We start from the raw sequence: 25,462 nt of genomic DNA on the forward strand, positions 1-25,462 counted from the left end.
CCAAAGAAAACAACATACACAATTATGCCGACTGTCCACTCATACGTCCCCATGCTCTTAATATTTTAACCTATCAGCTAGTTTCAATTAGTCAAATTTAGCAGAGAAGCAGTGGACTCAAGAGGCAATTAAAATAAATATCTAGATAGTCCAGAAATATCTGAAAGATACAGACTGAGGGAAAGGCTACATTACAATACTTAATTTTTATTTTTTGTTGGCCTGCTAAAAAAATGAAGGTACCTCTTGACTATCCAGAAGAAAGGAGGACACAGGTGCAGCTGGGTGAAAGCAGAGGTAAGAAGGTCACGAGGACATGTGTAGGGATTAGGAAGAGCTCAGGGAATGCAGTTATTCACACTGTGCTTTCACCTAGGCTCGTGCAGGTCCACCTGAACAATAACTGTGGATGGTCCTACATTACTGAAAAAGGCTGAACTAAAGGCTGTGAAACCTGAACAAATGGGAAGTTAGTTTTAGAATACACATATACCAGAATCAGCTAACAATATGACAGCACAGGCACAGTATTTTTGGCCAGTGGACAAGGACAGCAACCATGTTGACAACTGTTCAACTATACACATTTAAATAACAACACAGTTTCTGTCCCACTAACATTCTCTGCATAATCCTGCATTTACTATTCTACATAGTGGTTATTGCAGACAGAAGCAACACCAGCCAGAATAAACTAACATCAGTCTAACTTCTACACCCCCATATAGTCTCTGCATGACAACTATGAACACAGAAGGGAAACTCAGGAAGAACAAATCAAAGCTCTGCATGCCAATAATAAACATCAATGCCCAGCTCAGGTATCAATAAAAACAACAGAACAACCTTCTCTTAAAATGAATGTTTGATAAATATTCTCATATAGTAAAATATTACAGTCAATTTTTTTCCCTCTCTCGAGACAAGCAACATCCAGAGAAGTTATCTGATCATACAGCTGCTAGAGAGTCAGAGAAAGAAAAAGCAATCATTAACATGAGAAGTTCTCAACATGAATATAACAGATCTTTCTTTCCCTTCTTCTGAGTCTCTGTGTAAACTAGTTTCTCATAGAGAGCAGACCTTTGTGTCTATGTAAGACACAAATAGAGAGGATCTGACAAATCTCTAAAGTATAATTTGCCAAGGCCATGAAAATTTTGGCAATTAAGTCCAAAGATACTGCTCCTGGGTGTAGAAGTGTTTTAGCAATCTGAGGATAACACTAGAAGTCTCCTCATGTACTTCATGGCACAAAAATGCAGTAAAATCCTACAGAAAAACTGAAATCCCTTATGAACAGCATCATCTGTTTCCATCACAGTTTAAGTAAGGTGTTTCTTCAGCATGAAATCTAATGTCAGAGAAGTGACTATATCTCACTTCACTAGGGAAAAACATCTGTGCAGCAGTACATTATGAGGTATAGCAATTTCCATTTGAAAATCTTGGTTAGATGGTCTTGTATAATGTGTGATCCCAAGTTTTTCCACTAATGCTATCATTTTTTCAGCATGCAGAAATGTCTAGAGCTGTCACTACATAACTAAAAGTTACTAAATTTGTTACTTTTAATTCTTTACAGCTTTCACATTTGTTGATGAACACTTCATCACATCTATCAACCTAATTACAGTTCCATATCCCAACTCTTGGGGATCTTAACTGTCTGGAAAACATGAATGTAGTCAGTGTATATAAAATGACGTTTCCCTGGAATGGTGTGCACACAGGATTTCATTGCTGTATAAATACCTGTTTAAAAAAAAAAAAAAATTCTACTTACACAGGGATGTTTTCAAAGGCATCTTCAAAATTTTCCTGTAAGATAAAAAAAATACTGTTTCAGTCAAACGTGCATGTGTTTTGGAACTCTTTCTATAACAAAACAGAAAGTTATCATTACCAGATAGCACATAATTCTGCAACATACGGTAATAATCAGAATATTCACAGTCTATTGTTTTTTTGTTACGCTTTCAGTGAAAATCATTACACAAACAGATACATTTCCTATAGGCCTTCTCCATCAGACTACAGTCAAACCAAAGACTTTTCCCTTTTCACACTCCCAAATTTCCATCATGTAAATCACAGAAGGCAATACAGACTTACATCTGAGTTTGTGCAGCACGTCTGATGTATCCAGGATGCACTAGCTGACCAGTATATCTACACATTAAAAAAAAAAAAAAAAAAACCAAAGAAATTAAGTGTTCTAAGCATGAAGCTGATATGCAGGTTGGCCAGAATATATGTACTAGGTCCAGGATGCATTACAGATACTGTGCATATATAGCCTGTTCATGCATTAGTAGCAGTTATGTGAACAGCCTGAACCAAACATCCAGAGGATGTCTCTTTCCATCCAGATTCAAACCTCTTTCCACCTCGGTTCAAATTTCAAATTAAAATAAAGGAAGAGATGAACAAATGTAAAAATGGTCAGAATGGTTCAGTTCAAGGGTCATCTATTTCTGTATACAGTTCCAAAACTGATCTGTAGAAAAGTGTAGCAGAGACAATGGGGCAAACAGCCCTTCTTCCTACATCCTTCTCTCCACCCTGCACTTTCTATCAGCCTTTGGCAACTCAAGGAATTCCAGGCCTTGATGTGGTTTGTCCATCTGGTGATTTTTCGGTACATCTCTGTTCCAAGTACTGGTCCAGTCTCCCCTTGATCCCTTGTAGACTTCTTTTTTTCATTAGATCATAACCTTAGTAAGGAATTTCACAAGTCTGCCACTCCCTTTGTGCAAAATAAAAAATTCTACTCAAATCTGGCTCTTACTACCTTTGTTTAACAGTCCCTAGCTTTTGAACCGAAGGACAGTGAAGAATCAATTCCTACTCACTCCTTCCTTGACACTTATGATTTTGAAAACCTTTTTTATATCATCTAAATCATCTCTTTTCCAAGCCAAAGACTGCTGCCTTACTCAGTTACTCCTTGACCAGAAACTGTTTCCTACTTATGGCTGTCCTTTCTGTTCTTCCCACCAGCAACACTGGAAGCATGATGGAACAGATTGTTCCAATTCTTAACATATCCCAGGATTAACACTGACTTGGTGTGCAAAGAAGTAAGATAATAAATATCGCACACAGCATTCTCAGGGTATGTAAATACCAATGACACAAGCACTACAGTGCTTGCATCAAACCTTCCAAAAAAAAGTTTTCAAACCAAAACCAATACTAATAGAAGAAACAACTTAAGTGCCTTGCTAAAACACCAACTGCTCCTTATTTGAAGGCTGTCCACTTAGTTAAGACAATGCACACTTGGAACATTGTTAGACTCACTGGCAGAGAGGAGAAGGATTAGTGCTTTAGTGGTATTTACCTTAGGTGTGACAACATAAGTTTGAAGCTAACATTCAATAATATTTCAGAAGACAGACCTATACTTCATTAATTTTGCACTTCTCAGCAAACATACCAGAAAAGGCATCTGATAAATAATGAAACACTGTAGTGATGCATTAGATACCATTTCTCTGCCGCAGGACAAATTCAGCAATACACTATGTGACTGTGAACCACCCTCCAGAAAATGTTGCTTTACTTGTATTTTTTAACTGAGGAAAAATTTCCATTCAGAAAAAAAAAAAAAAAAAAAACAAACAAACAAACAAAAAAAAAACACAAACAAGCTGTTGCAAAAGGACAGGACTTTTATCATCCTTCATAGACAGAATACTACATCAATTCAGAACTACTGCAATCAGATATTCTTTATTGCCTGCAGCGGACACTGCCAAGGAGTAACACAAATGTATTTAAAGAAACGTTATGAACAGACTGCCCAAATGCTCTCAGTCAAAGTAAATTTACCAGCCAACAAGACCTGCTATGAAGAATACAGTAATCAGCTTAGAAGAAACCAATAAAATGAAGCCTGATTTGAGGAGAGTTGAACCGAGTTTTGAAGAGCTGAACAGAAACCAACAGGAGCAAACATCCTGAACAGAACCCCTGTTACCTATGTCTCACCCCAGATACTGACAGAAGTCATCATAATAAGAATTATAATAAGTCATGGTAAGAATAACTTCTAATAACATAAGTCTCTGAAGACTATTTGCTTCCCTGAGCCACTTCTAGAGACAAGAGAAGAAATTCAACAAAGTAAGTATCAAAACACACTGACAGTTTTTTTAGCACACCTCCATTTTTCCTAAGAAACAAACCTGACAAGCAAAAAAACAAGGTACTTTCAACTGTCAAGTACTTATAAAGAACAGTAACAATGAGACGTTTACACCAACATGTAAAAATATATGTGGTATGAACCTCTTGTCTGCTCTTTCAAACCTGAGAGCAGTAGCTGCGTACAAGAAGAAAGGGAGAGATAATTCGCACTCTGCCTATGTAAGGGCCTCCTCTGCATGGCTCCCGCTAAATTTTGCTTTCTGGTATTCACACTGGTCAGGTGCATATCTAAACATTTAGAAGATTAAGTATAACCTTGGTATTTCTTCCCCACATACCAAATTATAGGGAGTAATCATGGCCTCTCAAGAGATTCCTCAAGGGAGCTAAAAACAACACTGCTGAAGGTGACTTCTATGCTAATAAAAATTAAAGAAAAAAAAAAAAAAAAACAAAACCACAGGTTTTCTGAATTTCTCCATGCCTTCCCATTCCCACCACATGCCAAATGGGTATTCAATTTGACATCTTGTTCTCATTTCCTTAACTATCTTGCACAAGTTCTTAGTTGGCTCTACAGACTCTTGCAGATTACCTATATACAGAAGAAATTTGAAGGCACTAAAAGAGAAGCATAGCCATTTTCTACTCCATTCCATGCCTACTACAGCAAAAAATGTTGTATCATTCTAAAGTGTAAGGGAAAAGACTGTAACTGAAGTACCTAGAACAGCTCCTCCCAGGTCAAGTGCTGGGATTCATCACGTTCCTACCAAGATATAAAAGGCTTCAGAAGTACTCAGAACATACTCACTTTCCTCCACTAGTCTGTTAAATTTTACTTTTATATTAAGCCTGTTCAAGAAAAGAAAAAAATTTAGACAGTGAAGTGTTAAATAAAATATAGAGCATCTTGAAGACTTCAAGCCACATATAACATACATACATAATATATGTATATATAAGTATGCATATAACACATATAAGTATGTAAGTATATATAAGTATGCATAACACATGTCGATTTAAAAAAGAAAATAAAAATAAAGTGATTGATAAAGTTTATTCATTCCTCAGCTCCAAAACATGGACAGATACATTCTTGCACATTTGGTTAAAACCTAGCAAAGTTCCCATAGTCAACTGCTTCATCCCAACACTGCAACTTCCAGCTGATACAGCTGAAATGCCATAACTAATTTCCAGAGGCACTTGTTCATTTCAGTCTACAGCACAGCAGATTACTTAATTCAAGACAGAAGTTCTTAGCACTGATGACAGGCTGCACGCAAGTCCCTTCAAACCTAAAGTTACGTGCAACTAAGCCATATTTGTGACCTATACACTTTAGCAGTGTTAGCATAGGAATACAATTTCCTTGATTTACAGGGCTGCAGAGACCTGACAGAGACTGAGGTTAACACCATCTTTCATTCATTTCTTTCACCCACCCTGGGTCCATCCTGAAGCAAATCCCAAAGGTCCTGCTCCAGTATGCCCTAGTTATAACAGCCACACACATTCAGCAGAAAACTTCAGCAAATACAAACTGCAGTTAAATCCACAAAAAAGGTAATACAGCTTTTTTTCCCCACATATACTACTCAGAAAAAGAAATACATTAATATGTAAATTGGTACCAAGAAAAACAGCTTACAAGCATGTTTCTCAGTACATGATGCTGGCTAATGATGCAATCCACAGATTTTTTTATTGTACCTATTTTACTTTTCCAGAGAATACTACAATCCAAGAATTTAAAAACACATGAATGTAAGTAAAACTGCCACTAGATGGCACAACAAAAAATGATTCAGACTTTTCCACAAATATGAGAAAAAAATTGGCACAAGATTCGACAAAATAAAGCCGCCTCAAAGTTATTTTTCTTGAGTTACATCACCTTAATTTTCTTCTGGTTGATTACTGTACTATTTCACATCTTTTTGATGCATCATTTTCAAGATGTGAGCATGTTTGAAAAGAATTAAGTTTACACAATTTAGAGATACTCATGTTTTGGAAATCCAAGAAAGTCAGAGACATAAATGGACACAGTGTATTAATGCAGAAAAACTGACCAGAGTTCTTGTACTCTTTAGCAATGAGAGCAGAAACCATTCACAGCAGACCACAATTCACCTAAGAATTGTGAAAAAGCTTCATGAAAACCAATGTGCAAGTGAGATCCTCAAACTACTACAGGACATTTATCAGTGACAATATTTTTGTTCTAATACACTGGCAGAAAGTGGAAACAACTGCTAGTCTTGATTATCACAGAAATCCTAGCATCAAAAGTGAACTCTCTTCCACATCCATGATAAGTCATTTAACTTTAAGCAACTTTTAGACTATAATTCTGTGACTCTCTGTAAATTATTGTCTTAAATTTGATAACATTTTTAGTCAGATTAAGTGTTTAAACATTTGCTCTTTTCAAAGTAAAGTAGGACAATTCGGCCAACCTAGACTATTCCTTTAAAATCCAGATTTATGACAAGATATGATTACCAAGTAACGTATTAACCATCTGGATTCTCCCCACTGAAAACAACCTAACCTCAGAAAACTAAGTCTAATAGTATTTAAAAACAATAGTCATGATCTGAATCCATACTAGATGGGGTTGTGAGTAAACAAGAGGAAAAGTAGTCGTCAGTGGAAGACCATAATTAAATTGTTTGTAACAGAACTTCTCCAAGGATTCTCTCTGCTCAATACAATTCTAATCAATACTCTCAGAATTCATATAATGCTAATGAAATGTTCAAACATAAAATAATTATGGAACACAAAACAGAGTAACAAAAATATAATCCCTTTAAGTGACTGGGATCATTGAGTAAATTGGTCTCAAATGAGGAGATGCACATGTAAAAAAAAAAAAAAAAAGAAAATCAGAGAAACATACAGACAGGCTAGGGTTGTATTATGGAAAGTAACAATCCTACGACTGAAAGGCCATTTTCACAAGAAAATCAGTATGAATTTCTGTTGTTAATGTGATCCTTAAATTACTCTTCAAACAGTACAAAACAAAATTTTAGCATCCAACACCAAGAGGATGAAAACTGTAAAATTTTGTACTTTCCTAGAGTTCAGCCTTCTTGAATGTTGATAAATATGTAAGATAACAGAAAAGATCCCATTAAAATAGTTCAAGAGGTAAAACACATGGCTTACTGTAATAGTTACTTAAAAGTTCATTCTTTCTGATTCACCCAACAGAAGTACTACCTCTGGCTCACCTAAACAAACTCACCGGAACAAAATCAGTACCAGGCAAAATCAATTTAGTTTCTTGTGAACGTTATGTTTCATTATGCCTTTTTTCTGCTGCGTCAAATGCACATTTTTCTGGCAGAATGCTAACTACTGGAACACACCAGAGAGAATAACCACAGAGACTGTCTTCCGTGTCTCCAAATTAAGAGTCTGAAAAGCTCACATTACAGTTCAGCTAAGCACAAATTACTAGGTTTGACACAAGCCGAGTTTCATAAAACTGACAGCTTTTGTTACACAAGGAGCAATTATCTGTAGTTCTACCATTAGTCTATGGAGAATTTGTTCAAATCAACTCACAGACTACAACTTGAGCCAAAGATGCTTTCACACTATCAAATTTACTGTTAGAATCCCTTTCATAGAATCAAAACAATAATGCATGTATAGACTCTTTAAGTAGTTTCTGAATACTGCTCTTTCCCAGCAAAAGTATGCTCACTCTCCCTATAACATTATCTGTACTGTAGGTTAAATAGGTGTTGGTTAAAACAAGACCAAATCTATCTGCCCTCTCCCCAAACTACTCCACTGAAGCACCAAGGGTCAGTAATGACTACTTCACGAGGAATAATGATGGATATGAACAACAGTGCAAGCTCACTGGTCTAAAGCTGTGAAAGTTCAGCTTGAAATAATGCTTAGTTAGAAACACATTCAACTGAGGAAAACAGGTTTTTTTATTCCTCTGCAGTAAGAGAAGAATGGTAACACTGCCACACACATCTACAAACTTCAGACAGAACCAGCACAAACTAAATAAAAGAAAAATAATTCTGAGAACTTGACTTGTGAAACATAATCTGTTATGAACACCTTTCCTGTGTACTAACAACTGGATGATTGTGTCACATAAGGATAGAATTCAACTGTTGCTTAAATGGGTAGTGGCATGAGAAAACATTACCTAAGATTGCATATTTTTCCAGATGTTTAGAGAGAAGGTAATCCCCAGCATTACAGCAAGACCCAGAAACTAATGTGTCAGTTAACTTGAGCTAATTCATAAAGTATTGATGTAAATAATTAGTATTTTGATGAGCCAAATAACATTCAGATTTCATTTAATTTCAAAAACACAGATGTTTTTTACTTCCTAATACTTATTCAGAACTGAGAGTACTCTACACCATAAAGAGCTTAAAAATCACAACTTTTTAGTTCCCACTTCATTAGACTTGACGTAGTAATTTCTTACAGAAAAAGTCCACTTTATTAGCAGAAAAGTAATCTGGGAATTAAACTATATCTTAAAGGTTATTATCAAAGAAAAAAAAACAAAAACAAAACACCCAACCACAGCAAAAACAAACATATGAGAGAAAAAGCATTCTGATGTTGTGTCGGCAGAGAAACAGCTTGAGGAAATAGAGAGTGTTACATCTTAATAAAGCAACCAAAGGAGGGCTGCAAAAAAATGGCAGAAGTCGATAAAGGAACTGGTAAAGCTGAGAGTGACCCTGAAAAAGCAATACTGCAATTAAAACAAGGAAAAACCAAGACAAATGTGAGGATGATACCATAAAGCTATCAAGTGTGCAAATACCAAGAGGACAGGAACAGCTGCTAATTGAACCAAGGAGAGAACTACTTGAACTATGAGTGAGCTTTCCTCATTAACATAGTAAAAACACACCCTTGAATAGGAAGAAGCCCCCTTCCAATAAAAGCCCCTTCCTCCCTGAACATGCGCAGTTAAAAAAGAGGATACTGTGACTTTAAATCGAGACCAGGCCTGTTGTTAACCAGCGAGGAACAAAGTGGTAGGAAACCAACCAATGGTCATTATATTAAATGTGTATTCATGTAGTCTGAAGTGTATAAATATGTCACTTGTTAGTTTTGTAGAGTTACCACCTGGCACCCATCCCTGTGTGGACAGGAAATAACAAATTTCTCAACTCTTGGGTGAAGATTGGCTTTATGAACACCAGGTAAAAGAACCCCAATTTTTTGGAACAACAGAAAGGGGAGAAATACTCAAGCCTTCTTCTCTGTCACCTACACATGCTTCATTTGCCACTGTGACACCGGATCCTGGTATTAACGATTCGTAGCCTAGGAACAGAAACACATGAAAAACACTCTGTTTAAAGGGGAAGGAGACCATGTACCTGTTACAACAGAGGAAAATGATTTCCCCTTCCTGAAGACAGAAATAGCCTTCAAGCAGCAAGAACTGAATTGAAATGCACAAGTTCTGTTCTACTCAGTACAATTGATTTTTACATGAAAACTACAAAATTAAATTCATTTCCCTAAAAAAAAACAAAAAAGCACATATTTTTGTGCTTATGTATTATTTCAAACTTATTGGTCTGAACTATAAATACATCTCATCTGCTTTTTAAAACTGTTCTCAAGAATATTTGTATAAAATATTAGTGTTTTTCCAGAGAGCTGAGCAGATGGACTGGTGGCTGTTTTGGAAGAACTGTGTTCTGCTAGATGTTTTCCATCGCAGATGAAAAACCTTGGCTGTCAAAAGCCAAAGATCAAGCTCAGTGGTTCAGACTTATTTAGTCAAATTTCATCCATGTAGAACAGTATGCCACATTCATGATCTTTATTAATGTGGGTGATCTGATTGGGGGTCATGCTTTAACAAAAAAACAAAAAACAACACCAAAAGTCAACAACAACAAAAAAAGCACTAAAACAACCACACAACAACCACACAACACAAACAACCACACAACACAAACAACCACCACCACCACCATCAAAAAACAACAACAAAAAAGAACAAACCCACACCCCAAAAAGAAAATAGGAGTTGGTAAGGTAGAACCCAGCTTTACTAGAAATGTGGTTAACTAAAGAGTTGCTGAACAGTAAGCAATCCAAACAAACTTCAGTGTCATTTAGCTCAAAACTTAGATGTCAGTACCCACAAAAACGAAGTTTTCTCCATTAGTCTGGAAAGCAGTGGCCTTTCAGTGCAACTGGTCACCCCAAAACTACCAGAAAGCATATAAAAATTTAGTCTTAAAAAATCCACCCTCCATTTTTTACAGAGAACAGATGTTTGTAATGAAAACATCTGTCATAATTAAGCGCAACTAACCAACACATTTTAAGAAGTGGACAATTACTACTTCACATTCAGCTGCATGCAAACTGGACAATTCTTTAACTGCATACCAGCCATGTTGTATAAACCATGGGCAGGACTGAGAATGGACATCAGCTGAAGAGATTACCTTCAGCTGTGTCAGTTGTCATGGGTTGGACACATTACATACCAGAGGGAGCAACAAGATGAAGGTTCTTCTGAATCTACTCCTAAAGACAGGGGACAAGGCAGTCACACTTTAGTAAACTGACATCAGTCTCACTTGTTCTGAACACAACTGGCTGAGCTTGTGCTGTTTTAAATAACACCTCTCCCTCATGACTGAAAAGTGTAAGTAAGCAGACCCAGTTACTCATGTAGTAAAGGATCACGATATACTTCACTTTAATTGATATGGAAATGGATGCTGTCAACAGTTATTCATATACAGATTCATATCCAACATTTTGCACATAAAAGCAAGAGCACAGTTTCAGTTAAAGTTGGCTAAATACCAAGTTGGTTTCCCTTACTGTTTACACTGGCACTTTCCTGCTATTTGACCTGCAGTTGTTTTTGCACAAAGAGCACTTCTTAGGGGCAGAGGAACAGGATATCAGCATAGAACTTCACTGCTGCAATAAAGCTTTTTTCTTAATTTTTAAATTAGTTGACCATCTTTCCTGTTCTCACACACACACCCTTGGTCACCCCCCAAAAGTCCAAAAGCATGTAATGTAGGCTTATATTTGTTTGTGGGTAGCACCAGAGGAAAAACAAAACAAAACAAAAATCCAAACCCAAATAAAATAAAAAATACTAATCAAATAAAAACCACCACACAACAAAACAAACAAACCACACACTCAGGAGTTCAAAGTGCAGTACAAATGCACTGAAGTACACTCATTGAAAATCTCTGCAGAGATTGTGTATGGTCACTATTCTTGATCAATTTAATTGGACAATACTGATTGCCAAGCAATTTTAGACTGAAAGGCAAATACAAACAGATGCATCTTGGCTGGATATATCTTCCTTTTCATAATGTTGGAAGAGGGATTTGAGGAGAATGTGAAGGTGACTATGGAGACTAAGAAGGTAGCAACAATATACAACCATTCTTCTCAAAACAGACACTATACAAGGGAAGACACTGTAAGCTGCTTCTCTCTAGCCATAAGATTATTCTTTCGAATTAATTCTTCTTGCAGCAGACATGCCTCAGCCTTGCAAGAACTTCGTGTCAAGCTCATTAAAGTTTTTACAAAAATTTCACTGTCATTCAATCATTTCACAAAAATTACATAAAACTCCATTAAAAATCAAAAGAAACTTCAGTATGATATTTATTACGTCTATGAAGTTGGTAAGACCATTGTTACATCTTTCTATACTGAATTCTTCTTACACGTGACCATAACCAATAAGTAATAGGCATGTTTGTATTTTCCAGGACACTGGACATGCCATGGATGAGATACTGCGGTTGAAAGACAAAGCTGGTAAACACTTTGCTACTTCCGCTCATCTGGATTAGCAATAAACATTTACCAAACTTCTGTCAGCTTCCGAACAGACTATATGGTCTATGTGCTTCATGGGTTTAAAAAAAGATAAAAAGCACATGCAGATTAGTCCAACCAGGAAATAAGAACCCCTCAAGTCACAGCTATACTGCAATCCACTGTAAAAAAATAACTGTGTGATCAACATAAGAAAGTGGTGCTGTTAGAGCATTCACCTACTTCAGACAGGTTTTATTATTGTTGCTTGGTATTTTGTACAACAGGAAGCAGTTTAAAGAACAGGACTCAAATATTTTCTTTTTAAATAATAAACTTGCTGTTTTATCTTAAGTGTTGTGACACACCAATTGCACATCTGAACAGAGTGTGAGGTCTCTGAAGTGTAACATCAACTGTTTTTTTAACATGAAGCAGAAGTCACCTATGAAAGTGCAAGCAAGAGGAGTACCAGTACCTTCCATCAGTTTGTCATCAGATGAAATTTTAAGAATGCATCAGAATTACTAATAATATATTCTCATCATTACAAGGATTAGCATCCAGTTCTGTCAGTCCTGGGCATAAAACATTGGTCAGTGGTGTTTTTTATGAAAAAGCTTTGCTAAAAAAAGTTATTGTTTGTTTATTTATTTTAATGCATTTACTAGCTTTCCAAGCCCTTCTCCAGCAAAGATCTCTTGTTAGCTACAAGTTTCCAAGCTCTGATGAGGTCTCTAATTCCACAAACAAGCTAATGTTAAGCATATGTAGCTTTCAGCAGGAAGCTACTAAACTTCAGCTTCAGCACTGTCCTCACTACACGACATACGTGACTTTTTGTCATGCAATGTAGCATGCTGAAAACAAAACAAAACCAAAAAAAAAAAAAAACCCAAAACACCACAACACCAAAACCAACAAAAAAAAACAACAAACACATTCGTATAATTTTGTCTTTTTTAAAAAACAGAAGAATCTCACATATATCTGGATGGATCAAACAGAAAGACATAGTATAAATCAAGTTGCAATTACAAAGTGAGAGTCAGTCATGACTCAGCATAAGAAAAAAGCAGACACAGTGGAGAACACTTCCAGTGAAGGAAAAAAAGGTAAAATGTAAATAGCTAAGAGGAAGAACACATTGTGTTGTCCTGAACTTTACTAGGCAATTTCAAATAAAGATGCTCGATGCTGACTACTTCTATAGCTTTCTAAAGATACCAAGAAAAATCCTAGTTATGTAACAGGTTCACCATGCATTTAGTACAGACCTAGCCAGACAAAAGCATCACCTCTTACAAACTCCAATTCCCCTAGAGGGATATTTTGACATCATTCCACATTGCTTACCAATCACAATGTAATCAACAATCTTAAGTAAGTCTCATTAATGAGGCACCAGTTGGAACTGCTGATATGAGTATTTTTCAGAGCTGACCCCAAGCTGGGGAACCAAACATGTTTACCTCATATTAAAGATGATTTATTGTCAGCTTTGCCTGCAACTAATCCAAAAAAAAAAAAAAAAATGAAAGGGACATTTATATGAGCATCTTGGGTATTAAACTCTCCCCGTCTACCTCAGGCTAAATGCCATCTTGACTACAAATCTGGTTACTTATTTGTACAGAATGCAACAGCACTTGCTGCATATTTAGCACTACAAAGTTCTATTTAGTTCTACAGTGAAAAGCAATTTAAGTTATTTTTCTTAACTGATTCATTTCCTTTAAAAGGTCTTGTTGCAATATCTCCAACAACCCTATTTACAATAATGTTGTTCTCATTACAGAACTTGAAAGTCTCTGGATATCTTCCAAAGTCACCAGCAGTACTCCAACAACAAAACAGCAGAGCTTTAGAAGCCACAATTACCTACAGCTAGAAGTGTCTGTAATACAGGTTTAAAGCAGTAACTTTTGTGCAGAGCACAGCTTGTTCCCCCAGTGCAAGACAGACACAAGCCACCTTCCACCTCTCCTAGAAACAATCAGATTTTTTTCATTAACAGAAAAGCATCCTCTTAAGGACACAACAACTTAATTACATTACTAGTTTAAAATTAACTAATTATTAGATGATTTATACATGTGTTCTAGAGAGTTTGTTGTCTTTCCACCAGAAAGAGAGACACCTATCATATTCAGACCAAGTGTCACATTAAATTACACTAAGCAGAATCAGATCTTGACTTAATGATGCAGTAAACTGAAGTGTTAGTTCCTCCTAGACAATGTACAGGCAAGCACAAACAGAACACATTCTCATCTGAAGTTATGACGATAACCCTTACAAAAAAAAAAAAAAAAAACCTGCAAGTATCACATGCCTTCAAATTTCATTAGCATAGAGTAAGAGTCAACCTATCAATGTCCCCCTTAAGTTTTCTTAATGTGTCAAGCGTCTATGGATTTCCTTCTTCAGTCAAGACTCCCCCTACTTTAATTCTTCATCCAGTCTATCCCCAAGCAGAGCGTGGTATTTCCTCATGCATTGCAGGACAGCTGCAGGATCCAGAAGAGCGACACCAAATAGACTTCTCAGGTACGCTGAAAGCAGCATGCATTTCCCCCTACAGAAGTTGTAAACTTTACTTATGCACTGAAGCTTGCCAGAAAGGTGCAGTTCACCCCCACCACATGCACACTCCCCACACAGCTTACTGATGTCATAAGGAATTTATAGCCTTTGGAACTTCTGGCTCGAGTGAAATAACAAGGACAGAGTAAATACACGGTTGGGTTGTTACCAGATTCGTCACTACCTCTGCCCAAAGGGTCACTTTAGCACAAATGTAAGGTTAGAGTATGGCAATGCCTTTAGGCAGTGGCTCATGCACGAATCCTCCCTGCTCCTTCTGAGGGTTATAACCCTCTTTTGGCCCTCTGCATTGCATACTCACGGGCAATCAGAGCAATAGTTCCTTCACACCAAACCCACACGGAGCAAGTGTCTGGTGAACCGGCCGTTGTAACTCACGCTGTGCAAAAGGAAATCCCACATGACCACACAGTTCAATCTAAAGCAATGAACCTCTGCACACCACTTCGTCCTGTCAGCACCCTGAGACACAAAAACAGAAAAGCTGAACCTGTTATGCAAGGCATGGAGTACTTCTTTTAGCTACGGAAGGAGAAGTATCAGCCAGATAATTATTCCAGGCTGCCAGGGAACTATTTATGTCACAACTGATCTCTGCCCATTGCTGGTCTCCATATCCATTTTCACTATAACCCACAGTCATTATATACTATAAAACTTCTATTAATTTGTGGCAATTAATAGAACTAATAATTGGTTGAGAAGTTACTTAATTACTTATTCAGACCATGCACAAAAAAATTACCAAAGGGTAAGGTTTCAAAGTAGGAAAGATACTATTAAGGTCCTTTTCTGAAACTATTAAAACAAATTCAGTTGTTCCCAGAACTCAGGTAGGCAGTCTGAAGAGACCAACTGCCGCTGTAAGGTATGATCTACACAGATGCAAAACGCACACAAAGTTTACGCCCCCAGCATAAAACTGCATGCTCTGTTGCCTCAACAGCACAGACCAAAGCTACAACAAACACAAGAGACCAAACACAAAACCTTGTGTTTGACTTCTGTCAAGGACAAGAGGAACGTGCTTCAGAGACAACTGTGAAGGCAAGCCTGTATCCTGGGTTGCCATCAAAAGCTGTAACCTCAGCTTCCCCTTCTTGCACTCCATCCATCCTTTTAACAGCAGAGGACTTCCACATAGTAACACACAGCAGGAAAGTTATGTGCATTTAAAAAATAAAATAAAAATTAAAAAACAAAAACAACAAAACAAACCCAAGCCAACATGTTAACAACAGTGGAAAAGTCAGCTGTTTCAGGGATGTCAAGTCAGTCCCCTTCCCTGCACAAGCCCCAGTGGCCAAGGGGGGGCTGTTTTTTTGTAGAGAAACTAGCTAAAACGCACCACATAAACTACTTTGCATGGTTGCAACTCAAACCATTCAGAGAAAGCACATAAGCCTTTTCCTGCTATCCAATCTCCAGTCCTTGTGCCCATGCTTTTTTTTTTTTACTACTTCTTCAGTTGTGCCAGTGCAGTTACCTTTGATGACACGCCTACAAGCTGAACTACTTAGCTGATTCAGCATGAAACCCCCAAAAGGAGGCACCAGGAACACAGAGCTGTACAGTCTCTCCTGTAACTACTTGCCTACTTTCCCTTATCAACACAAACATCCCCCCTCTCACTCAGGTACTTTGCTACATAAAGCTGCAAGCTTACTTTTTGACTACTCCAATGTACAAACTCACAACAAGCACTAATTCAGAAAGCGGTTAGGAGTCCTCCATGGTGGAACTCTAAACTGCAGAAGAGGAGAATAAATACAGAGCATGACTTCCAGTAGGATCCTCCTTCCTGGGAACTTATTTGTGACATTGGCATGGCTCCATACTCTGTTTCCAGCTTACAAAAAAGTGCAAAGCTGGGACAACTTGCATTTACATTGCACTTCCACTCTGAAAATACCACTTAACTGACTCAAATGGAAGATAAAAATCCCACCATTCAAATAAGCGAAATGGACTTCCAAACAGCATACCATGATATTTTTTTTTTACTTGGATCTTAACATTCCCTTGGTGTTCACTTAGTAGTATGTTCACTCTGAAATTTAACTACACAGCTTGTGCCATCCCTTCTATTCAGCATGACTTGAATTCACATAGTTCACATTTAGCAGAAGTCACAGCACTCTGGCAAAGTGTCAGACTAACCATTCCATCTTCTAGAAGTGACTTGCCACAAGCTACCCCGTATTTTCCACTGATAGAGGGAGCTATAGCCATACATAGCTCTTTAATCCAAATTACATTAAAAGACACAGACATTGGGCTGCTGCTGAATCTCTTTCCCAAGGTTTTAAAAAGACTTTGCTTAAGCTCAGTAGAACATAGCTTAACAGAGCCAGCTACTTCAGTAGTGTCAAGTAGCAGAAGACAGGCAGATATGTTTAACTGGATTTTCCATAGTTGCACATGTTTTGCGTGCTAGGATTCTCCATCTGGACAAGGCACAGACTTAGATATTCTTTAATACTGTGTTTAAGTCACTGTGTCTTACCTTAACATTCTTCCTCCAATCCAAGTCACATACTTAAATTTAGCTAAACTGCTTTGTACCCAAAGTTTAGTTCTTATGCTTTTCACACTTCCGTTGACAAAGAACGTAATAGTTAACATGATTAATATATGATAAAGATGTAAGGATATAATAACACAATAATTAGATTAAAACAGCTTAAACATTTCCCCCCCATCCATTCTCCCTCAGGTGAAGTTAATAGGATTACTTTCCAAAATATTTTTTTTTACTGGGAAGGCCCTAACAAACTGTATATCATATTCAGTTATGCTACAGTTTATTAAAATGAAGAAGCACTTAAGCTTCACATCACATATTATGACTCTTTTCAAAGTCATTATCTGTAACTGTTTTCATGACAAATTATTATCTCCTCAAATTAAAGTCAGAAAGTTTTGTAGAGAACGTGGAATACTTCCGTTTTTGATGGGTTTCTTCAGCATCTTCTAGCCAGATGAGCTACAAGAACCTTGAAGGTCTGAGTAAGCTTGCCTATTTACCAAAGCCCCAACTGGTAATTCTACATCTCCGCAGAATTTTCAGCAGCAAGCTCTGGTTTTGTCACAGGATCTTAGAGTAATCATTTAACACTGAATTACTACTCATGCTTCTCAAAAAAATTAAAATATTAAATGAAAAAAAAAGTAATATGCTCCAGGCCTGGAAACTGACTTAGTTTGCAGAAAAGAAAAACAAACAAACAAAACAAAACAAAACAAAAAAAAAAAGAAAAACAAACCAAAAAAAAAAAAAAACCACACCCACAAAAACACAAAACCCACATGATATAGAGAACAAGTTTAGCTAGCTGCCTCACTGGATTCGGTATCAACAGGCCTAAGGTAGAGAACCTAGGTAAAACATCTTCTTATTCCATTATTTGCTGGTGAAGATAAAAGCCAGTGTGACATATTCTATCTTTATAACCACACTGCCCTCAACAAAAGCTAATAGAAGTATTGCTTCTTTCCTCTGGCTACCTACTACTAGTTACAGCCAAATATTACTAGAACAACCAGTACTGCCAATAGGTGCCAGACACAGAAATTGCTGTCTTCAAAAACATGTTTCCTCCAAGCCTCCTCTCCGTTTTGGTGACAGACTGTCCTTGTACATCCTCCAGTAAGAGGATTTCTGGAGAGCAAGAGTATGAGTGCTGCTGGCTCCCAGGGATGATAAGAAATCAAAGCAGTGCTGCACACCCAAACACTGACTTGCAGTTTATTTTATTACTCTTGCACAGTGAATGCATAAGAAAAGTGGAATGAAAACATGATACACTCACTGCATCATAACAAAAAATATCACTGGTACTAAGGTCTGAGATATTAGATTATCTTGCCTTACTATGCCGTAACAGCATTGCTTCCTTAGTCCAGAATAAGAGGACAGGTAAGTCTTCACTTGCTTGGTAAGAAAATCTTGGTTTTAGCACCTCGTGTTTGGGCATAAATCCACAGGTCTGTGATATTTACTTACTGTTGACTTAACTGAAACATTTTTTAAACCTGAGAGGGCTTAGAAAATCAGAAGAATAAATTTTAAGCACTCGCATAAAAATTCTCACATTTTTGACTATCTAAGCAGACACCCGACCACCTATGGCACAAGGGTCTTGGGCATGTCCAGGCTCCAAACAGAACACACAACAGCAGCAAAGAGCCACCTCTGAAAGCCAGTTCTCAGGTCTTCAGTTCCACAGTTTTGCTCTCTTCTCAAAATGAAAGCAGTGATCCACCATTTCTGCTCCCTCAAGTATAATATTGTTTCTGTTGATTCAGAAGAAACAGCATGTGTGAAAATCACTGCCCACCAGATGGATGTTGTCTGTCAAGCTCTATTCCTGCCAGCCTGTTGCCAGCAACTATGATTTTACCCCTACCTTCTGTGCTGATGCCACAAAGGAAGAGAAAGCCCCATTACTTATTTGAAACTTTCCTTGTTACTGCAAGTCCTTTTAGTTAGGTATGTTATCAGAGACTTACTTAAGACAGGAGGCATAAGATCATACACGCTTATCACCTACTCATACATTGAGCCATCCTAATCCATGCTGCTATGTAACGTGGTCTGCCAAGAAGCAATTAAGTTCTTTTCTCTTTCAACATGAAACCTCTTTGTCAAGAGAGGGGCCCAGCAGAACATTTATCTAAACCAAGTCATTGACCTCCAGCAGTTTGAACAAGCCCATCAGGTCTAGAGGTTTTTCCAAGCATACTGGCACCAAAATGTCAACAAAAAGAAGAACATACATTTGCAGAACCAAATGGGCTTCCACAATACAGTCATAATTAACACACAGATTCACTGGAACTACAAGAAGCAACCTATCCCGCTTTAAGCTTATGTAGGAAGTAGAACTGTCTTTCCATATAGTGGATGGCAAGCTTTTAACTATTACCAAAACAGCTGTACCTGTAAGGACAGTAACTGCCACTGCTCAAAGTAGAGGTTTCATTAAAAGATGTTAGAAGCTGCTTTCCACAACAGGATAGCAGCAGTTCAGTATACAAAGAAACCCCAAAACCTTAAGAAAAAAAGATGACCCTTTCTACTTTTTTTTTCCATCTATATACAAAGTATGACCACCTCACACCTCCCCCACCCCCCCCAAAAAAAAAAAAAAACAAAGAAAAAAGAAGTAAAGGCAAATTATAACAGATAAACAAATTCACTTCACATGTACTTAGCTCTCCCAGAAGTTTATCTGTCAGCTCTGCCTCCCTAAGAGGCATCTGGTTCTTTTCACAGTTCTTTCTACCTTTTCCCATATCCCCCCTGTATATTTTATCACTTACTGAGGAGAAACAGCACACTGATTAACCAAAGTGAACATTAAATAAGAAAGTTTAATTAGAACACGTTACGTACACTTCCTTTTCCCTTCCAGGAAAACAATAAAAAAAAAAAGTGTGGCTTAAGTCTTATCTAGCTGGCTTTCAAAATTGATCAGTCAATGAAGGGGCTCAATGGATGAATGAAGCAAGCTCTAGGAAGTCAAAGAAGAAATGGAAAAATGTGAACAATAAAAATTAGCCATCTCAGAACAACATGGGTAATATAAAACTGGAGTAGACATCCTTAAATTGAGTAGGTGGTCACACAGAAAAATAACACCTCTCAACAGGTACACCCACAAGTAAAACAAAGTTTTATTTGAAATAACCTCAGAACAAAGACAACAACCTGATTTTATTTAGTAAAGAAGAAATTATTAGTCATGCTTAGTTTTCCCCTGGTTCTATTCTTATCTGTGCTGCTGGAATAGCTTGCCCCTCATCTTAGATGTAGATGTGCTCTGACAGTAGGAGAAGCCAAAATAGGAACAGGAAAAACAGATGAGCTATGTGACAAAGCACAAGCCTTTGCAATAAGCTGACAAAAGAAGTTCAAATTTCACATTCTTCAGTTGAGCAAGACCTATTTCTCAAAGAGACAAAAACATACAAATCAGATTAGGATGTTTGAAAAACAATCATCCTTCATGAGAGGAAGTGCCCTCACTACCCCTTCCCAACTCCATATTCCAAACATATTTTTCACTTTTTAAGGTGAAAAAGGCACCACAATGGCTTGTTTCCAGCTTCACAGAGTCTCTGAGGGAGTTCAACTACCACCATTTCTCACCACTGAGACTCTTTTTCCAGGCTGGAATTACCAAACAAAACTGGTAAAGAATCTCATGTTTATTCTAGGGAGAGAGAATGACCAGTGCTGCATGGTTCTATAATTTATTCTAAAGTACATTATAATATTAAGCTACTGATATAAAGAAGCATACCACTAGCAAGCTCTTTGATCATGAGTGCAGCAGGTGCTGTGGCAGTGGATGAAAATCTTGAGTACTTAAACAGAGTACTTAACCAGTACTAGCCAGCTTTTGAGTTAAAGACAATGCTGGTTTCATTTTGAAATTATCTCTGAAGATAAACTGTCCAGGCTGATAAAGCCAGCCTGTATAGCCTTTGTCCCTTCTTGGGCAGTTCAAGAGAGTATAGGATGCATCATCAGACCTTCATTACCCGAAGTTTCCTTAATAGGTTAGTTTAGAGCTGAGACACACATTTGCTGAATTGCCCAAGCTGTCCTTCAGACAAGCCTTAAAGTTAAGCATAGCAAGGACACCAAATTACTTTCAGATCTGCGTATAATCCTTAGTCTGGTTGACCGTGGCCAAAGGAGGCATTTTTTTTAGCAAATAAATACTTCTTGATCACACTTTCTGACTGGTCACAACCCTTACATGCACAAAGGCCAAGGTTGGGTTTGCAGGGGTTTTTTTAATGGATAGTGAACCCCCAAGTAACCAATTAAGCTGGCTTTAAGACTTTGAAACACCAGGGCAGCATAGAGTGAAGTTAATGGGAAGCAGATCTGGCCCACTATTTTAAGTAATCTTTAGACAGTGAGCAGGGACAGGGAGAAGGCTTAAAGTTTTGCTTAGACTCTGCAGTAGCTGTAAGTGCTATTTTGCCCTTAAAGTTAAGCATATCTGTCCTAGATTTGCAACCTGTTCCAAAAGAATACTAGTATGAGTACTTTTAGTAGGTGAATTCAGTGTCATATCGTGGTTTACAAACGGACAGTGTACCACGTTCTGAGCTCACAACTGGTCACACCACAGGTGGGCACTTTCACTCTGATCACACAGCATCCAGGAAACTGCTCCCTAGTAGAGAATGACCACAATCCCTTAACACCCAGGTAGCAACATGGCACAAGAAAATCCTGAGTTTAATAACCATGTATTTTCCCAGATGAGCATACGCATAACACTATCTCATTAATACAGCCTCCTAGGCTGAGGTCTCATATTCCTGTTGGTGTTTTTTTTGTAAAAAACACTGGGCTACTACACTTGCATTAGCTGGGAGAAAAAAAAACAAGACTTATTTACACTCCATACTACTTCCTTGCCATGACTACTGGAAAGCCACAGCTGCAGGACAATGAGGCATAAATCAGCAAAAATAATAAATATAGATAAACATGGTATCTGGCACTTCCTTGATCTGCAAGAAACACAGGAAAAACTATAAGTTTTATTCATCAGGGACTGCAGCAGGGGGGCAGCTACCTGCTACCTTAAACTTTGACTTTAGAAGCAGGGCTTTTGATGACCAGTGTCCTGTTAAATAGGAAACAACTTCAAGGTTTAGCTTAACATATCCTTCTTCAAAGTTTCAAGGATGAAAAAGTATTCTCAAGCCCCTGCAAAGCAAAATTATTTGTTAAAAGCTATGTTCATATAATACTAATCATGTACACTTAAATCAGGAAGCAGAGCTCCCATCTGCCATGTTCCATGTAAACATTATTTAGATGCATGCAGCTTTTAAAAACTAAGCTAACAGTAACATTCTCCAACATCATAACCAAACACTTTAGGGGGAAAAAAAAAAAAAAAGCTAAGATATTTAAAAACAACTATCTTTTACATGAAGTGCTGGAATCACATCCAGCTTATCAGTAAAGAAACTGCAGTGAACCTGCAGGCAAAGGCAGCCTGCAGTGGCCCAGACAACTTCTGTTACAGAAGCAGTAACTTTCCTCAAGATCAAGCCACAATCTGTCCTTGCTTCCTGAACTCTGGTATCGCATCAGGAAAAATCCAAGCACTCCCTTCCATTACCAACTCCAGTCTGTTTCAGACTCAAGAGAATCATGCACAAGTCGCTGCAAAAAAAAATGAGGTCTTTCAAGCTCATCTAGAGAAAGCTTTGCACTTTTTGCAGACTATTGCTCAAATAAAGCTTCTTCCAGGTGCTTTTTATGCCTACCTTTCCATTTGTTTGCATGGCAGCTTCATTTTCTTCTAAAAAAGCATTGACACTTAACAGCAAAATCGGTGAAGAATATTCTTCCTTATTGTTCACACCAGGCAGCTGGGCTACAACTAAGTTGCTAAATACCTGTTTCAACAATTGTGAATTTCAACTACATGCTTACTAAGGGCAGCAAGAGTTTGTTAATAACTTGTTCTCACTGGTACTACTCCTTATATCAGAAACAAACCCCCACTCCATAGAGATCACACTACGATTTTGCAGTGATTCACTCCAGTATACAATAAGATTTAAGCATTCCACATCCTCTTCACATTATGTCTCCACACTATAACCTTAGGAAGTAGCAACTTTTATAGCATGCTCTGAAATTCAGACTAGCATATATCCCATCTTCCAAACAAGAAAAATAACAAGCTGGTTTTTACCATCTCTTCTAAGAACAGCTTCAACTGCCAAATACAAAACATGAGGCTTCAAGAGAACTACACAGTTTATCAAGTCCTACGTACAGATATACATCGATTGCTCTGTTGTATGACAGTCTCACCCCAGAAACAGGGCACTGGTTACATGCCTGTTCTCAAAATTCATGCTAACAAGGTTTTTATTTTAAAAAAACAAAACAGAACAACAACTATTATGCAATCATATGATTCATAAGTTTTATTCAGCAAAGTTTGGCCGCAGGCATGCCTTACAAATCTTTTGAAGAAGCTGCTGAATGTACACAACGCTAAAATCGTTCATTTCAGACTGTACAGTCAGAAATCAAGTCACTATTCCCACATGTGCTATGCCAGGACTGCGATCCACTGCCTTTAAAAGCACCCTCCAGCTAAAACTGCCTCAGTTTTGCAGTACCGTTCTCAAAGCTAGTCTAGGAGATCACTTACTACCACCAGCCTGCTGAGAGGTGCTGTCAACAAATTCTGCTATTGCACTTTTCTGGACCGAGAGGATAATCTCAGAAAGTTCAGGTGACGATTTTAAGAGATTTGTGTTTGGGCTGTTTAAAGGACCTTTAACAAAACAACAGGGCAAGTATAAACTGCAGCCCTCAACTACAGTTCTGCCCGATTTCACTTCGCAGACACAGAAACTTCTTCCCACCCCGCCCATGGGAGACCCCACGCACACGGGAGCCACGCGGCAAGCACCCCGCTCCCCCAGCACCCGAGCAGCCGCGCTCTCCGTGCGACCCGCTGCTCCGCCGCCCAGCAAAACCCGGCGGCGCAGCTGCGCCGAACTTCCAGCCGCGCAGCAGGAGCGGTGCTGCCCGCGCACCTGCGCTGCGCGGGGAAGGAAGAGAGATGCGCGGGAGATGCGCGGGGGGGCGGGGGTCGTGTCGCGCCCCCCCCAGCCGCCGACCCGTCGGAGGGACGGCGCGGGAAACTCACGCAGCAGCGCGACTCGGAGCTGGGGTTAAAGGGGGAAAAAAAAAAAAAAAAAAAAAAAAAAAGAAAAAAAAAAAAGCCAGAGGCGGGTACTCGGGGTGTGCGGGAAGGGGCTGCCCGCGGCCGCGCTGCCAGAACAACTTCCTCAAACTCCCGGCGGCTCCTCGCCCCGCCGGCGGCCGGGCCTGCCCCGGGAGAGGGCGGCTGCCCGGCTGGCCGCCTGCCCGGCCCCGGCGCGGAGCAGGTGGGCGACCGGGATGCCGGTGGAGCCGGACCCCCGCCCACGCCTCCCCCCGCCGCCGCGCCGGCAGGGGACGACCGACCGCTGCCCGCACGCCAGAGCCCTCTCGCGCCTCCTCCCCATTACCTCCTCGCCGCCGCCGCTCTCCTCTGTGCCGTTCCCTACGCTCGCCATGTTCCCGCTCCGCCGCGCCGGGATGACTGCGGCCGCCGCGCCCCGTCCCGCTCCCCTCAGTCGGGCGGGCGGCGCGGCCCGGCCCGGCCCCGCCCCGCCCCGCCCCCGCTCACCCACCCCCCCCACACACCTCCCCGGCCCGGCCGCCCCACAACTCCGGTGGCCCCGCCCCCTTGTTTGCATATCAGGCCGCGCCCGGCCGGCCGCGACCCGGGCGCCCCTCGGCGCTTCCCGCCCGCCGCCGGTGGCCCTGCCTCACGGCCCGCGGGGCAGAGCGCGGCCCGGCACCGGCCGGAGGATGCTGTTGCCCGGCTCAGCCTTCGGGGCAACCGGAGCGTCGTCCCAAAGTCATGCCGAGGCCTCCCGCCTTCCTCTGCCAGGCCGTGCTCCTTCCTGCCGCCCCGGCCAACGCGCAGCGCCGCTTCCCGCCGCACCGGCGTCCCTGCGCGGCGCGCCGCGCCCCTCCGGCTGCCGCGGGGGACGAGGAGCGCGGGCTGCGCGGCTGCCCTGGCTTCGGAGCTCGTCGGCAGGGCCCGCGGGCCGCGCTGCCTGAGCGCCGGCCGCCCGGCGTTGCCGGTCTTGCCCCCGGCGTTTGCTGCCCGAAGGCCGGGGGAAGCTGGCAGCAAGGCTGGAGAAGCAGCATGAAGGGAATGGATGCATCAGTGAGCTGATTGCGGAGGAATTGCCGCTCAAGACAGCGAAGCAGATAACTGACAAAAGAAGGATT

General features: G+C 39.7%; 1 protein-coding gene across 4 annotated transcripts in view; it reads right to left on the reverse strand.

Annotated features, from left to right (window-relative positions):
- TTC39B (tetratricopeptide repeat domain 39B) overlaps nt 1-24,780 on the reverse strand; it is a 71,152-nt gene extending 46,372 nt beyond the window's left edge. The window contains exons 1-3 of one of the 4 annotated variants that reach the window (XM_033004227.2): nt 24,688-24,767; nt 2,116-2,172; nt 1,787-1,821 (exon numbers count right to left, since the gene is read on the reverse strand). In XM_033004227.2, the coding sequence (XP_032860118.2) occupies nt 1,787-1,821; nt 2,116-2,172; nt 24,688-24,735 (140 nt within the window). In that variant the 5' untranslated portion in view covers nt 24,736-24,767. Of the gene's footprint in view, nt 1-1,786; nt 1,822-2,115; nt 2,173-24,687 lie in introns of all 4 variants that reach the window. The other 3 variants (XM_042804881.1, XM_033004226.2, XM_033004228.2) reach the window with 3 other exon arrangements.
- Between the last annotated feature and the right edge of the window lie 682 nt (nt 24,781-25,462).

Source organism: Tyto alba, unplaced genomic scaffold (assembly GCF_018691265.1).
Source record: "Tyto alba isolate M040663 unplaced genomic scaffold, T.alba_DEE_v4.0 Super-Scaffold_42, whole genome shotgun sequence".
In the NCBI taxonomy this organism is placed as follows: Eukaryota; Metazoa; Chordata; class Aves; order Strigiformes; family Tytonidae; genus Tyto; species Tyto alba.